Genomic DNA, 17,500 nt, shown 5'->3' with positions numbered 1-17,500 from the left:
CAGTGGGGAGCTGATGGGGTATACATTCCCCAGGATCCTTAGGTGACTCAACCCCCAGCTATCTCCCCCCGTCCCCACCACCACCACCACGGCGCCGCCACGGCCCTTCTGCCGAGGTGACACGGCTCTCTCTTTGTACGCGCCGCGCCGTGACCTTTTCCTCTGACAAGCTCTCTTTGTCTGGCCCCTGCGGATCTCTACACAGAGCCCCCTCCACCCTTCACACACACACACACACACACACACACACACACACACTAGCCAGCCGACAGGATCGCAGCCCTTGCTCTCCCCACTGCCTTACCTGTGAGCTCATGTACGCCCATTGTGCAGTCATGTCTGATGAAAGATTAGACTTTATTGACTTTGGCCAGAGGATTAAGTTGCCCTCTTCTCCTCCACCACCATCAACACCACCCGCCACCGCCGCTGCCCCCACCTTCCACCTTTCTCCTCCCTCCTCTCTCCACCTCTACCTCCGAAAGAAGAAAGGATTCAAAGGCGGAGGGGAGATGGGGTGGGGGGGTGGAGGGGGCATTGTTCATCCACCACATGGGTGACTAGACAGGACGGCTCAGCAATGTGAAAACCAATTGTTAGACGGACGGTATCGAGTTACACCGCCACCTTCCTCCAGAGACGTGACTCAGACATGACACCAGGGCCCGTTCCTCCATATAGCCCACCTCCCACTCCCCACCGTGGGGTTGATGGTCAGGGCTGGCAGGGAGCAAACCCAGGAGGGCGGAAGGATAGAGAGAGGAGGGGAAGAGAGAGAGAGAGAGAGAGAGAGAGAGAGAGAGGGAAGGCCACCGTGGCTTTGATGTGCAGGAGCAGGCATGTGGAAAAGTCGGGTGTCCATGGTCATTACGGGACGGCTGTTTGCTGGGGCTGGGCCCTGGAGGAGCGTGACCTGCTGGAGATAATCAGTGTTCTGCCGCTAATGCTGTACAAATGATATCATCCGCTGTCATCACCATCCGCACCCCTTCAGGATCACAGCACACACACACACACACACACACACACACACAGACACAGACACAGACACAGACACAGACACACACACTGATGCATCTGATGACTCTGTTTAGAATTAAGACGATCTGCATATCAGCTCCAACTTCAGTGCATTCCAGAGGCCTTGGATGAATTGGAATCCATGTTCTCTAGCAAGAAGCTTTTCTCCCGTTTGTTAAAAGCAAACCCAATGATAAGACACTGAATCAATGCTGTCTCCTTAAGGCAATACTTGTAGCAGTAGTTCTAGCTTTCTTTCTCCTTTGTGAAAGGGGGGAGAGATTTGGAATGGTACCAGTCTCTTGTCCAAACACGTTGTTAGTGCGGATTTAATTATGCGCTAGTGTGCTTGATTATATTCCTTAAGTTAAAGCCCACAATAAGATGATTGGCTGTGTAATGAAGATATGCAAGCCAAGAGTAACGCCTCTGTTGAGAGGAATTAGGTAGCGTCTGACTGCTCGCTTGCCCACTGTTGAGATTGTCACAAGCTGAGAGTGAGGGGGGTAGAGAGAGAAAGAGAGAGGTGGAAAGAGAGAGAGATATAGAACAGGTTTTTTCAGGGATTTTATGTTGTGTGATGAACACTGAGCGGTGGAAAACCTTTTCCTCAATTAGTATTTAGACTTTTTAAACAACTAAATCCTAATGCACATACTTTATTTCAGTGACTTTTGCCTCTGTATAAGCGGCTCAAATAGTTTCTGTCTGTGCAGAGTTGATTTTTCATGCATGTAAGTTCATGCATGAAATTACAACATTATGGCAACGTCTTTTGAGCTCTTGTGTAAATATTTCTGTTAATACGGTTTTGCAACCTCTTGCAACACTCTCTGTAATTATGCATGAAACCTCAGTGAAAATTCATATTGTGTTTGCTTAGTATATGGTACTGAGCAGTTTGTATAATGCCACAATAATCCATTTTATATTATAACAAAGCACATCACTTATGTTGTCTACTGATCTTTGTTGATCTTCACTTATACAGTACTTCTTGAGAAGGTTGTGTGTGTGTGTTTGTGTGTGTGTGTGTGTTTGTGTGTAAGTGTGTGTGTGTCTGTCTGTCTGTGTTTGCGGTAATAGCACTGCATTGGGACCCAGTGTGATATCTGGCTCTCGTCCACCACTGCGATATCCTCTTTTAATCATCATCTCCTCTCGTCTCCTAATCACGCCCACTCGGCACGCCATGCCACGGCAGCACCTAAGACAAAACAAATAAAAAACACACCAAATTGCTCCCGGCTGCCCAGGCGCTAAAACGCGTTCCCTGCCAGTCGGCTCTGTGGGGGGAGACAAAAGGGGATCATTTATCCGGAGAGCGGCAGCCTAACTGGGCCTTCACTGCGACCGCAACATGGAAGAACAACGCGGTGTGTGTCATAATACGGAGGTCTTTTTTTCCTCCCTCATTTTTTATTCACGGCTAGGCTGACTTTATCCCGCATAATCTGTTGGTATTATTTTCCAAATTGACCCCATCACTGCAGTTATAATCAATACGTACCACAGGAAGGCTAAATAAATTGCTTTTTGGAGGCAGTCTGGTCTTCGTCTTTATTTGAGCTCCTTTTGTGCTTGCTGCAGGTACTTCTTTTAATGGCCCCCGCGTCTCAGCGAGAGGTATCAAAACAAACAAAGCAAAGCAGAGAGATCTTCCGCAGGGCGTGCACACACACACACACACACACACACACACACACACACACACACACACACAAACAGATACAAACACACACAACTACCTTTCTTTTGTTTTGTTCATCTTCTTTTTGTTGTTATCATTGTTGTTGAGGTGGTTGTTGTGTATGATGGAAGATTTGCATTTCTTTTCAGTCTTAAAGACTGATCATTTATCAAAAATCACCATGATATGTATTATTCAAAGGAGTCAAGTTGTGTGCGTGTGTGTGTGTGTTTGTGTGTGTGTGTGTGTGTGTGTGTGTGTGTGTGTGTGTGTGTGTGTGTGTGTGTGTGTGTGCACGCGCGTGTTTTTTAAAGTAAGTGCCATGCTTTGTGTGAGTGAGTCATTTCGCCACCAGGTTTTGTGCAAGGTGAAAAACATGATTGAGCATCATTCAGTCAAGCACTCAAAGTATGAAAATCCCAAACACTCTCCTTGTACAGCAATACCAGACCTGCTCGTTGCATGACTGATTCCGAGTTCTCACTCAAGGACACTTTCGAACATGAGGCTGGAGGAAGCTGAGGATCGAACAGGGAATCCTTTAATTGATGGTCAGCCTTGGCTTGCTGCCTCCCATTCCCACATACTGCCCACCACAAGCAATCAAAGCTCCATCATTATAAAAGATAGCGTGCATAGCCATTAAAGATTTATAAATAATTTAGTTGCTTACAAGATTCTCAAGCTGTGACATGAAGTGGCATAGTGAGCCAAAACAGCAAGAGAATTTGTTATTATATATATATATATATATATAAAATTCAACTTCAACGGAAGAGAGAGAAATCCCCCCTTCTTCAATTCCTCTTCTCTACCTTCCATTCACTATGCGAAGTCTAGATTCGCTACTCGGCCGTCCTTTTTTTTCCCTTCTTCTCACGACATCAAAGTCAGCCGGGACGTGCGGCGAAATGACAGAACTAATGAGGCCAATGGACATCCATGCCGAGAGCAGATCTACTCGGCTGATTGATACAAGTCCACGCGGACCTTGAGGGGAATTAACAGACCTTGAGAGAGGCTAGCCCCCCCCCACCCTCCTTCAGCTTTACCTACGCCAATACAGGGGCCACCTCAGAGCCGCAGTGTCAAGTCTTGCTGTGCAGAAAGGAGAGAGAGAGAAGCATAGTGAGCAGGAGAGAGAGATAGAGAGAGAGAAAGAGAGAGGGAGAAAAGAGAGAGAGTCCAATATTATATATCTGTCTTTTCCTTACAGTAGGTCATGGTATTGATGGCTTCCACTCTTGGTAGGTTGCCACCAATGTTCTTCTGGCGCAGTGGAGATAAAACAGTTTGACACCTGCTTAATGCCGTAATGGATTGAGTTTGAAGTGCGTGAATGTTGCGCCGGTTGGGGATGAATGTAGGCGCTCACAGACGATTGATGCGCGCCTCCTGACACGGAAATGGATGCAGCGGCGGTGCAAGACTCTCGTCTTGAGGCTGCCATCTGACTGTGACGCTTCCGGAATAATCTTGACTGGGGGTTATTTTTAGAGCCCCCCTCACCCCCACAACCCCCCCCCCCCCCCTTTTGTCTCTCTCTCTCTCTCTGCTATTTATGATTAGTGCCAATTCTGTACATGATGTTATTGTGCGTCTAAAATTTGAGGGTATATTAATTAAGTTACCAAGGAGATAGCATTTTTCAATAATTAGGGTTGGTACCTACAGTATGGCCTCTCTTTTTAATTCTCCAGCACGGCAAGGAAGAGTCACAAAAGCAATTGATTGGTTTTGGCATTTAGTCTCTGATCAGTCGAGTCATCCATCGCTTCAGGAAGGAGGAGGGTAATCCAAAGTGACATTTCTGGTCTGGCGGCCTTTTCTGCACTGATGAAAGCAATTACTGCAATCCTAAAGGATCATTGGCACAAGTTGCTGCCACTTGATTTATTTTGCCTTGTCCTTAGAAGTTGAATGCTAGGTGATTAGCTGATTTGGTAAATAGGGCGACGAGGCCGTGTGCAAAAAGGGGGGCCCACTCGAGCGTTGGATACGCAATGAATCAGGATGAATACATTCTCTCTCCAATCTCAAGGTTTTTCCTCTCCGCGTACTCTCTCTATTTGGAATGAATCACAGCGGTGTTTAATTGGGTGGATGTTCAAGCCATTGTTTGAAAATTTAGTTATTTTAGATATGTCACAGACTTGTCTTGGGAGAATAGTTGAAATAAATAACCACCTTTAACGACAATGGCTTTAACATATATTTGGACAGGCTGGGTGTCATTGTCAGTGAAAGTGTTTAGTGAAAATGATAGTACGGAAAGCTTATTGCGCAGAATTAAACTGCACACATGAAGTCTCTTGTGCACGTGTCTAAATGTGGAAAATGTGAAAGAAAGTGACTTTATTTTTCCTGCAGAACTGCATCATGGGAGTCCTTACATTACCTTATTACCCCCCTTGGCATTTCTCTGGAAAATGGATGTTGTCTTCCCATCAACCATGCTTTATCGCTCTGTATGTGTGAGCGTGTGTTTACATGATGGCAAATTCTGGGTCAATAGTATGGTAATGCAGCTTTGCTATACATTTTGTATTAACATGTATGAGATGTAATCCACTGGGATTAGAAATACTCAGGTTCTGAGAATGAAGTACACCAGACAGGAGGCAGGAGGAGCATGAGGGGAGTTTGAACAGGTTTCAGATAGAATTAGCATCGATGCACTGTTTGCCCATCCATATCATTGACACCGACTAAACAAACAGTGACTGGTCTTTACAAAAGTATCAAAGGAATTTTATTGATGAGATTTCATCAGCTTTATGTGTATGGGTTTATGTGTGTGTTCATATTCCTGTCCAATCTCAACCATACTGAAAACCAGAGAGAAATCACATTGATTTATTTGAAGTGCTAAATAAATATGGCCCCAGCCAAAAAAAGCATCATATAACCCAGAAGTAAAGGCGTGTTGACTTTCTGCCCTGCAATGTTTTTGCCTGGAGGCTACACATGAGGACCCCTTTGCAGGCGTGCTCAGCTACGGCTAGTAGCCGGGGGTTGAGGGGGGAAGCTGGGCTGGGATGGAGCCCCTGTGTAGGCTACCCACTCTACTACCCTTTGACTAGCCTGGCCCGTGGTGTAATCTGCCAGACCGGGCGGAACACACCTGGACACTGGTGTGGCAAACAGCCTTCAGCCCCTGTGGTCACGATTCAGCTCTCCGAACTCCTGTGGACACACAACACACAGCACACTCGTCTCATCTCATGAAAAAGCCGCCCCATCCACATGTCCATGATTTCATTTCATATTAGGCGGCAAAAGGGGAAGGGGAGAGAGAAAGGTGGGGGGGGGGTTGGGGGGGTAGAAAGAAAGAACATTGAAAAAAAAGAGGTGTTGCATTTACTCTTGTAGAACATGATAAATATGTCTCCACTATGAAGGTCACACAACCTCGGCACATCAAGAAATATTTGGCAGGCCGACATAATGCTTTTCAAGTTTGCGGAACAAATGAAATTCTGCTGCTCTGTTGCACTTTTCCACCAAACAACCATTGCAACTAGCTTTATATATTGTCTGGGCAGCAGACCATCTAATGGTGTTTTCTTGTGGCGGGCCCCGGTCGAGATGATCGAGAATAGCAATCTGCTACTTAGATGTAAAGGCAGAGGCTGCATCTATATTTGCTGGTGAAATTATCCTATTATACCCCTGATGCTTACAAAAGCTAACATAAATTGATCATGACAACTATGAGCGTAGGTGATGTGAGGCATTCCATGCAGGCTCTTCTGAAATGAAGGTTTAGGAAGGCAAAGAAGCTTGTTGCTTAGTGTTTTCACCACCCCTGCAATTGAAGCTATATTGTGAATGAATGGGCAATAAACACAATTGGATCAAAGTGAGTCTTCAAGGTAGTTAGATTCTTTTAACTGGGGGTGTGCAGTAGAGTAGAGCACATCAGTGAGAGAATGTGGCATTCTATAGCTACAGATCATTCTGGCTCGAGTATAGGGGGCCCTGCTATTTGTCCTCGCCTCTGAAATTATGTACAGCGAGAGAGAGAAAGAAAAAAGACAAACAATAGCAGATGATTTTTCTCCAGCTAACATTTTTCATCTTTTCAGATGGTCTTTCTCTCCCCATCTTTCAAATCTGGTCTAACCGATTTTGCATTTGTGGTGGTAAAAAATTAATCTATGTGTCGGCCGGTAGGGAATGCTGGGGTTCCGGGCGTGATTTATTGCCAGCCTAATTCAAAATGGCTTCAGATGATGAACGCCGTAGAAAGTCGGGAGTTGCATTTTGGAAGTATGAAACTGCCTGTTCCGAGTTGTCTGATTGAAAATAGCATAAATCAGAGCACTCAAAACCTTGTGCTGGAACAGAACAAATCTATAAAGAAAAACCTCTCACCGACTCCTGTACATTACATTATTAGTCTACATTTATGGGTCACAAGTATTTACTTACTGCTAAAATTACTTGAATTTATGGGTGCCCGCTTCACACAAAAGCCTCTCAGTGAATGACAAAGCTTATTTCTCTGATGCTTTCAGGCAACACATTGCAGGAGCTCAATCAAACTTTGTCACTGTATCCTGAAGCCCATTTCTACTCTGTTTGTGTAGATGCGATCAATACTATACGGGAGAATAGAAGCATGGCTCTATTAATGTGCTTTTGCTTAACGAATTAAAAAAAAAAAAAAGACACCGAAATGACTGAAATCAGAAACTGAGCACAATGACGGATGGTTTGTGTGCTTGCTGTGGGCAGTGAGAGTGTTGGTTCCGAATGAGGTGGCTGTCAGTGGGAGAGCAGGTTCGGGTCTCACTGCACTAGAAGAGTATTACTTACCTTCCTCTGGGACGCCATGTTGTCGTGCGGAGCAGATTCTTGGGTCATGCCATGGCATCTTTTAGAGGGCAGGGAGGCAGGGCTTGCCAGTGATTCGAGAAGTCACTTGATGGGGCTGTGTCTCTCCTGGGGTGGGGCAGGGGTGGGGGGTTGATGGGTTCAGAGCTAATCACGACCTCGGCCCACTCCTGCTCCCCCGGCTGGCCACTACTGCGGCGGAGCCCAGGGATCCCCGCTGAGCGCAGCAGAGGCAGCGCCACCGTAACCTCCAGTCTGGAGGGGGTCGCCTCTGACACCACTGCTGGCTGCACAGGGCCCATCAGATGAATCAGGCGGCAGCGGCTGGAGTGTGTGTGTGTGTGTGTGTGTGTGTGTGTGTGTCTGTATCTATATGCCTGTGTGTGTGTGTATGGAATATGCCACAGTGGATAATCTAAACTGTGTTGCAGCTGCAGCTGCTGTCTCCCAAACCCTCAACCCTCAACCTGTACTTGCAGGTTAACCTGGAAACTAAAACACATTGCTTCACTTTCAGGCAGATGATAAATTAAGTATTATATGTTTTGGTGTCATAGTTTGGGGGTGTTTTATTGTATTTTTCAGATCACAGGAGAGGTGTTACATTCCGTGTGCTGTAGGTAGGGCATCCTCCTCCACACAATATTCTTCTTTCCTCTAATTCCTCTTAGTTGCTGTGGCCATTCATGATCCAATCAGCAGCATTACCAGACAAACTGCAAGCCCTTGAGGGAGGCACCCACAATTACCAAACAAACGATTGACGCCAATGATACTAATGATTAATACATTAAACAATGTATTGGTCCTGGATTTGAATGAGCTTAAGGACCTTATTAAAGACCTTCTCTTTATATGATGCTTTTGCATGATGCTTTAAATTACACGTTTCAGGTACCTAGTGTAGTTGATTTGTATTTCAACAGTGGGAAACTTTTGTACAGTCATGGCCAGTATAGAGAGTCCTGTCTTCAGACCCAGGTTCAGTTCCATGTTTACTTTAGTAATGACATATAAGCAGCAGAGGCTGATCCCGGCACAGTGGTAAGCAGCACCATGCCTGAAGCGCTTTTTGTGCTGCAGTATTATTTTTCTGCCAAAATGCAGAAACCGCCAGTGGACATTTTCAATTTCTGGCGCATGGATTCCGCTCCCAATGGGTAATTGCATAAATAAATTCAAAGCGGGTGGGGGGGTGGGTACACAGTTCCCCAACACATCCCCCTGTTCTGAGGCCTCTTTGAAGTTGCTGTAATGTTGGTTGAACATTGCAACACCCCCTTGCGGCCAACGGCACATAGTCCAGTCCAGGGCTGCAATTGCCTAACCCCTCAATGTCTCTTTCTTTTTCTCCCCTCTCTCACTCTTTCTCTTCCTGACTTTCAGGTTGCAGGCGTTGAGGAAGGAGAAGTCCCGCGATGCAGCACGCTCGCGGCGCGGGAAGGAGAACTTTGAGTTCTACGAGTTGGCCAAGATGCTGCCGCTGCCGGGCGCCATCACCAGCCAGCTGGACAAGGCCTCCATCATCCGCCTGACCATCAGCTACCTGAAGATGAGGGACTTCGCCAACCAGGGGGACCCGCCGTGGAACCTGCGCATCGAAGGCCCGCCGCCCAACACCTCAGTCAAAGGTAGGACCTACACACACACACACATACTGTACACACACATACGCACACATGTATGCAAACACTCACACACACACACACACACATACACACCCACATACACACATGTATGCAAACATACACCACACACACACACACACACACACACACACACACACACACACACACACACACACACACATGTATGCAAACATACACCACACACACACACACACACACACACACACACACACACACACACACACACACGTATGCAAACACACACACACACACACACACACACACACACGTATGCAAACACACACACACACACACACACACACACACACACACACATACATACACACAGGAAATCATAAATATATGAACAAACAGATATATGAACACAGACACACAGACTAGAGGTTTCATGACTACTGAAATTTACTAGTTGATGTAACCCCTTACAGACACACAAACACATACTGATACGCACACAATGGAGAAATATAGAGTTATGAATTGTACAGATAATTACTATATGTTCGCTGAAAGCCATAATGTTATGGAAAACTCATAAACTCATATTCAGGGGGGCGTTTCTCAAAACCATAGTTGCTAACTAAGTTAGCAACTTTGTTGGTTGCAATGCAGCAATAACAGGTTAGCAACTATGGTTTTAGGAAACACACCCCAGAATGTCATAAAACCATCCGTGTTATGTGATTCAGAAAAACTATTTGCGTACACCATACTGATAAGTCAAGTGACTTACATGAATTCTATACATGATTCATTCGGAAGACGATTACTTTTGATGATTACTTTTTACTTTTTACTACACTAAATCTTCCTATCAATATAAAATAATGTTTGTCATGGTGCAAAAAGCCTCTTCCTCCATTTGCTAATCATTTTAGCCTTAAAACATATAATCAGTATTTCATAATTAGAAAGTGGAAAATGTTTGGCTAATGAGACGAGAAGTTGAAGTGTATATGTGAAACCGTCACACAGGAACACACAAGGACACAGACGATATTAATGACTTAAATAATGTCAAGTGTTGCTTAGCACGCTTCCGTGTCCTTCTCCTCGCCGCGGCGACGAGAGCTCCGGCAACCTTTCCACTCCTCCTGTTTCCCCGTCCCCTCATTCATCCTGTGTCAAGATTTGCTGATACGATGTTATTATTCCTACATCTTTTGTCACAAATGAAATGCAAGGCCTGCCAGTGCAGCCGGGCGGGTGCCGCAGAAACAACCTGAAACAAAGTAACACCACGCGCAGACTCTGTTTGATTCCTCTACCTTTTGAAATGAGATTTGAAAAAAAGAGGAGAGTGGTGGAAAAAAAGAAAATATATAGTACAGTAGGTTTCCATATCCTTCGGCGTATCCCCAAAGGGTCTCTCTGTTAAAGCGTTGCCATTTTAATTAGCCCGGACCAAGGGGCCAGTTTTTTTTTTTCTCTTCCCCCCCGACATGAGTGTGTGAGTGTCAGCTTACAACTCCAAAGCAGTCGGCCCTGGGCCCACGGGTGCTACTTTGGAGCCTGGTGCTGTGAACCCGCTCCACTGTACTCACCCCGCCCGTCTGTACTTAACAGGCCCTGTTTTTGAAGGGAAGGGGCGGGGGGGTCAGATGGTGTTTCTGGTGGTTCCTGTGTATTGTTTGCCCCAACCGTGACTACACAGAGTGAGAGGGGGGGAAAGTGAATGGCGAGCGTTTCTTCTCCGTGCCCCGTGTGTACTGTTTGTTCTGGTGAGCTCACAACAGATGGCATCATTGTTGCCTTGCTTTGAAGAGAGGCATGCATTTTAATGAGCAAATGTATACACGGAATAATGCGCCATGGAACAAACACACACACACACACACACACACACACACACACACACACACACACACACACACACACACACACACACACACACACACACACACACACACACACACACACACACACACACACACACACCCCACCCGCCACCAGCCACTGACATGTCTATTTGCAAGACTGCTTCCTCTCACACGATTAAGACCTGCACACTTTGCATTTCATCAAAGAAAGTAATATAGAGGCAGTGCTGGAAATAAAGTGTGCAGACTACATTTAGGTATTTTAATGAACACTCAGCAAGGTGAATTCTCTCCTCTTCCCTTAGGACAATGAGAGCAGCCCCAGTGTCCCTATATCCTATTGACAGCCCCCACTTTCAATTGAATCACTAACTCACCACATTTTATTTGCACTACATTTGGAACAGACCTTGTATCGATTCCCGTTTTGTTGCCTTGCGTCACTCCTGGCTAATGGATACTCCGTCTATGCAACCCCACCCCCCACACTTCCACCACAACTCTTCTCTCCTCCTCTCTCCTCTTCTCTCCTCCTTCTCCACGCCTCCTCTGTTTGCACGTATCTATAGTGAAAATGCCAGAGTCCGATCCGTAACGTCAGATCCTTACGAGGCTTTTCGCTGGATGTTGTTTCATGGGCAGGCATGGCCAAACATGGGCTCTGTGGGTTAGGCGTTTGTTGTTCAAATGCTCCCATCCACCCAACCCACCCACCCCCCTATCAGAGCCAGTGTTAGCGTAGCGGCATATGCTAATGTGGGCATATGGCGTGTTATTGGATCAGGTGAAGGGAGTTTAGAGGGCAGGGTCCATTCCACCTCCGGATTGTTTGTGCACACAATTCAAGGTGAAGCTTAGGGAAGCGATATTGTTTCTGATGTATCGGAGTTTCTGTTCATTTGGCAGTCCAGTCCCTTAATCAATTTGGCTCTTGCTTTGTATGTGCATACACACGCACACATACACACACAGTCAGTCAGTCACACAAGCACCACACACACACACACAGACACAGACACACAAACACTAGCATGTTGGCCAAGCTGTGACTGTGTTATTATTTGGGATTTTCAGATAAGAAACAAACATACACCAAAAAAATGAAACAAAACAAGAAAACTCCTGGGTTTACTCCTGGCAAGGCATGCCTACTTAATAACTGATGATTGTAACCTTTTGGGAAATATCCGCCTAGCCGCGGCTTCGTACATCAGTTCTGTTTTAGGAATAGCTGTTTGCTCTGAGACAACCTGTCATTGAAAAAAAAATTCCCTCACTTTTTTTCCAGCATTATGGTAAATAAAAAACAAGCCCTGCTTGCCGCTTGCCATGATGGCTTTTTGGACTCACTAAACATCATTAAGATGAGGCCCCTTTTCTACTGAATACAAAACATGAGCGACACAGCAGAGAATGCAACTCCTTATCAGCAATAAAGGCCATCGGGATTACTGGCATGCACACTAAAAGAATTTGACCTCCACTTCACAAGTGCTCATTTATTATCATAACTTGTGCAAGCGAGCCACTCTCTCTCTCTCTCTCCTTCTCTCCATTTTTGTTTTTATTTTTTATTTATTTATTGTATTTTTAGCGTCCATTGACCTTTCCCGTAATTGACCCATCAACTAATTTTTTTCCACCCTTTTTTTCCGAGCGTTTAAACCGAAATTTGCTAGTCTCTGTCAGAGGCGGTTCACATCTGCTGAAGGACACTGCACAAACAAGCGTGACCTTTTCTGTTGTTTGGAGGCTGGCGCCAGCCTCCTGACCCCCTCCACCACCTGGGCCTTCATTACGCATGCATGCGGAGCGCAGAGCAGTCACCAAAATGCCACACTTTATGAGCAACACGAAAACCAAGGCTTCCTGAGAGAGAGAGAGAGAGAGAGAGAGAGAGAGAGAGAGAGAGAAAAAGAAGAAGAAGAGCAAGAGAGAACTGTACTCTCTCAAGCTTAGTGTCAGTGCAGTGACTAGCAATGAGTGCTACTGTACTACTAGTGTATTTGACATGCATTATCTTTACTAGTCATGATACTACTATGTAATATTTTTTTAATTGTTTCAAATATTCTCACTAATCTTAACAGAAGGCACAACTTATTGGTAATAATACTTCATGAACAGCATCTGTACAGACATGTTACTGTACATCCATAAACTTCTGAAAGAGTCTTGGTCACCAGAAAGTCCAGAAAGTCTGAGTATGAACTGAACTGAATTTGATAACTTTGAATTTTAGGCCATAATGATGTCGGTGGAATGAAGAAGTAACAGTCAATCAAGAAAAAAACTCACACACCATTATTTGCCGTTGAAAAATAAATAAACAAAGTGTTTAATTCATCAAGCCAAGGTGCTACCAAGTGAGGTGATGTACAAACGTTTCGGTCCTCAGACCTTCATCAGTGCAAAGGTGGAATGAGGAACACAGTACTAGCTTGATTAGCATGTCATGGATGCTTGTAGATTTAAACATCTACCATTGTCATCTACTTTTGAATGTCAGTCATATAACATAGAATCTGACATATTTTATTAATATCTAAACTGCCTTTTGATGTAATTCTCAAATTCAGATTCATGTCAAATCAATGCCCGTGTCTCATATTTTATGCTTCAGAGTAATTGAAAAGCACTGTCAAGTTGTTTGGATATTTGAAAGGTTTTGCCACACTGCTATAACTGATTAGTATGTGCCGGTGGTCATCACGGCTTTGTGTGGATGTATAAATAAGGTGAGCACAGGAGTGGTAATATCAGTGTTTGTATCGATGTCATGTTTTTTTTTCTTTTAAACACACCTCCAGCAAAGGCATGGAACTGCTGCTGAAGCTATGCCAACTCTCCATGTAGTGCCTCCGCACATTAGCATAATTTTGTCAATAAACTCCATGGATAGACCTTGAAATGAGCCACGGCCCTTCAACTCCAAACCACCCAGCCAGCACATCACCCCTATTTAATGTCTCGTGATCTCAAACAAATCCCTCATTTGAGATGTTAGGTATGACCCCCCCCCCCCCCCCTCCCCCCCTCCCCCACCCACACACACACACACACACACACACACACACACACACACACACACACACACACACACACACACACACACACCCTTACCCAGTGCCTGGAATCTTATCCAAACACAGGTGGAGTGGCTTTAGTGGAAGTGGTGCACCGGCCTCGGCCTGGTTAGCCGGGGTTATTTTATTAAAGCCTTTTGACTGGTCCCAGGCAAAGCCCCCTCAGTGTAAATGGGAAGCGGAGCGGAGCTCCCGAATTCCCTGCCCGTATCGAGGGTCTGTGGGTGAGCAGGTTGGCAGTGAGAAGGGCATTGATTAAAGTGCCCTCTCCCGCTGCCCGCCATGACACACTCATTGTTAATGGTAATGAGGGGATTGATGGTGTTTGCATCACAATGGAAGTTCCTCGCCACGCCAAGAGATTGAGAGAGAATGACTGCGAAAGAGAGGGGGAGAGCGGGAGAGAGAGAGAGAGAGAGAAGGGAGGGGGGTGGTTTTGGTGGGTGGTACTGGGGGGTTCTTTTTGCATAGCTGGACCTCATTATAAAATGGCAAACTCAAAGGTTTCAGCGTGCCACACTAAAACGATGAAGAGAGAGAGAGAGAGAGAAGAAAAAAAACAGCGGTTGTTGTATTTCTCACTCCATAAACAGGATGGTAATGTGCCCAGCTGTGGATGTGAGATGTTCCATTCCCCAGTTGTGGTGTAAGAAAAATTGAATGACAGTGAGCGAAACAGCAGTAATTATAAAACTAATTACTAAATGCTAAAGATGCCCATAGGCTTTGCATAACTAAATTTAGTCGAGGAAATTGCTTTTGGCTCCATGGAAGCTGTGGGCATGTTTGTGTTATTTTCTTTATTTTTTATTTTATTTTTTTAATACAATGCTCACCCAAAGAAAGTAATTGCCATGGAAACAATTACTTGTAACACCGTCTTTGGCACACACACAGCTTGAGGAAGCGTTGTTGTCGAACAGTGTGTTTTAATACTGACACATTGTGTTTTTACTTTGTCTCCTTGTGAATAGATTACAGTAAATGAGACATGGAGACATTAAACAGCAACAACATCAACACAAAAAAAGCAGTGTTGTTGGTTGAGTAAGACAAAAAAAAAGTTCTTATTAAGTCAGACGTTTCATTTTACAAGAGTTTCTCAGGGACGTGCGGTCCAGCTTCGATGTCTGTGAGTTGGACTTAATCAGGGGTCTCCTGTATACTTGGTTGCAATTCTGCACTTAATGGCCTATTTCTCTTTCGAATGGAGACAACAAAGCCAGTGCTGGCATCGGCAGCATGAGACAGCTCTCCGGGGTGTCCTCGCTCTCCCAATAGCCTTGTTTGTGGTCGGATTGTGTGTAAGTGTGTGGTCTTTGTGTGTGTGTGTGTGTGTGGTTTAGAGAGAGAGAGATGGAAAGAGAGAGAGAGAGAGAGGGAGAGTCAGTTTGTGTTTGTATGTATGTGTCTTTCAATGTGTGTGTGGATGTGTGTCAGAGAGAGAGACACAGTGTGTGTGTGTCTCTGTGTGTGTGTGTGCGTGTCTCTGTGTGTATGTGTATGTGTGTGTGTGTGTGTTTGTGAATAGATGTCTCTGTGTGTATGTGTGCAAGTATGTTTACCTCAGAGGGTCCGTATTTTGTCCGCCAATGCAGTTCCACCCCCCCCCCACCCCCCCTCGTGAAAATATGATTACCGTTATCCCCCAGAAAATGGAAAGTCCTCTCAATGGCTCAGTGATCAATGGCCAAATGCTTTTTATTTCCACGTCTCTTTGCTTTGCCGAGCTCACTGTACTCCGACTGCTCTGCATTGCACTGGTAGACCTGGCAATTAGTCCTTTAGGCAAATGGTCCAGTAATGGTGAAAATAAATCAGCCTGACAGTGGGAATGAATATGGAAGGGCCTTGTTTCGAACTCTGCGAGCGGCCATTTAGTCAGCTGGAGCTAATATCTTCACAAAGTGTTACAAATCACCTCGTTTCTGCCCGCTACTGTACGGAGCCGGCACGGGGAGGTGTCTCGTTCTCAGTGCCGGCGGAGGTGTTAAAGGCCTTTAGCCGGACTAATCCCCCCGTCCACTCACTCATAAATCTGTCCCGTCCCGTAGAGCGCTGTGATAATTCTATTCTATTCTGAATATACAGCAGTGAAAATACAACAGCCTCAGAAGTTGTGTGACATAGAACATTTATTGAGTGATTCCTATTTCTGTAGTGTCTAAGGACGAATATTGGACCGGTTTCCAGCACATGGATTAACCTAGTCTTAAACTAAAAAGAAAACTTCAATGAAAATCTCCAATGAAAAATGTTTTTAGTCTAAGACTAATCCAAGGCTTAATCCACGTACAAGAAAGTTAAGACCAGGCTGAACAGTGGCATGTAATAAACTTAATAGGGGACATTTGGGTGGAGAACTCATTGTGTATTTAAATGTTGCCTGGCTCCTCTGGGCTCTCTCTGGTGAGTCGGGTCGGTGCCAACCCCCTCGCCCGCTACCTGCTGCCCCACCTTAACCTCGGCAGGGCTGGCTGGATGACAGGCCCTCTCTCAGAATGGAGGGCCGCGCTTTGGAAGTGTGATGTCTGCGAGCGCCGGCATGAGGCTGAAATAAAGTGAAGGGCATTTAGCATTACAAGTAATGTCCTTAATAATCTTGTTAGTCTAGTCCCTCTCAGTACGAGACAAATGGAACATTATTGGCTTATGGGCCGTAGTAAATAATTTAGTTTCCAATATTCAGCCCGCTTTGACAGTAAATTAAAATGACATGAAAGGGGCTTGTTGAATAAAGAAAGTATCCAATCAAATTTAATTGGCTTGACGAAGGCAGTGGTAATATGTTTTATAATTAAACTGAGTTGTCTTGGAGCTGTTTAACCTTGCTCGAATCTGAATGCCAGAAATGGTGGCATGATACAGAGCTTTTAAAAGCGTTACAGTGCTTTTATTGTTCTGTGAAACGTAGAACAAGTGCAGCTCAGGTTCAGTTGGTCTTTATTTACTTGATTCCTACTCCATCTTATGCTTATGTGTTTTTCCCAGCCTCCATCTATGGCTCCGATGTACTGTAGGCACGTTTTAGGGAAAAGGCAACTTCTGTCACTCATGTACTTTTGCTGTGCATTGTTATCATGCTAAAGCCTGGCCTCCCTTTGCCAGCCAGAAAGACAGAGAGAGCAAGAGAGAGAGAGAGAGGAGAGAGAGTATTGCTGAGGTCTCGGAGGAAGGTCACAGGGGGCTGTGGCCTCTGTTGTGTTTGCTACTGTCCCCCCTCCTTTCCCCTCTCTCCCTCTCTTCGGAGGACACAAATGAATCCCCTAATCATCCAATTTAATCGGCCTATTTTCTGCCCCTCAATGGCCCACTCGCAGCCTAATCAGCTGCTTTGCTCACTGTCACAAAGGCCCTCATATCGAGACCAATGGATTTTTACAATTTAGACGCAAG

General features: G+C 45.3%; 1 protein-coding gene across 1 annotated transcript in view; it reads left to right on the top strand.

Moving 5' to 3' along the window:
* Positions 1 to 17,500, top strand: part of npas3 (neuronal PAS domain protein 3) — a 266,023-nt gene that overhangs the window by 77,640 nt on the left and 170,883 nt on the right. Inside the window, exon 3 of the mRNA XM_076299897.1 lies at positions 8,936 to 9,180. Within this exon, the coding sequence (XP_076156012.1) occupies positions 8,936 to 9,180 (245 nt within the window). The remainder of the gene's footprint in view (positions 1 to 8,935; positions 9,181 to 17,500) is intronic.

The sequence above is a fragment of the Alosa pseudoharengus genome, unplaced genomic scaffold, assembly GCF_046254945.1.
Source record: "Alosa pseudoharengus isolate Yale_2024_CS ecotype anadromous, Long Island Sound unplaced genomic scaffold, YU_APseudo_1.1 YU_APseudo_1.1_scf_22, whole genome shotgun sequence".
NCBI lineage: Eukaryota > Metazoa > Chordata > Actinopteri > Clupeiformes > Clupeidae > Alosa > Alosa pseudoharengus.
This window is presented reverse-complemented; position numbering and strand designations above follow the sequence as displayed.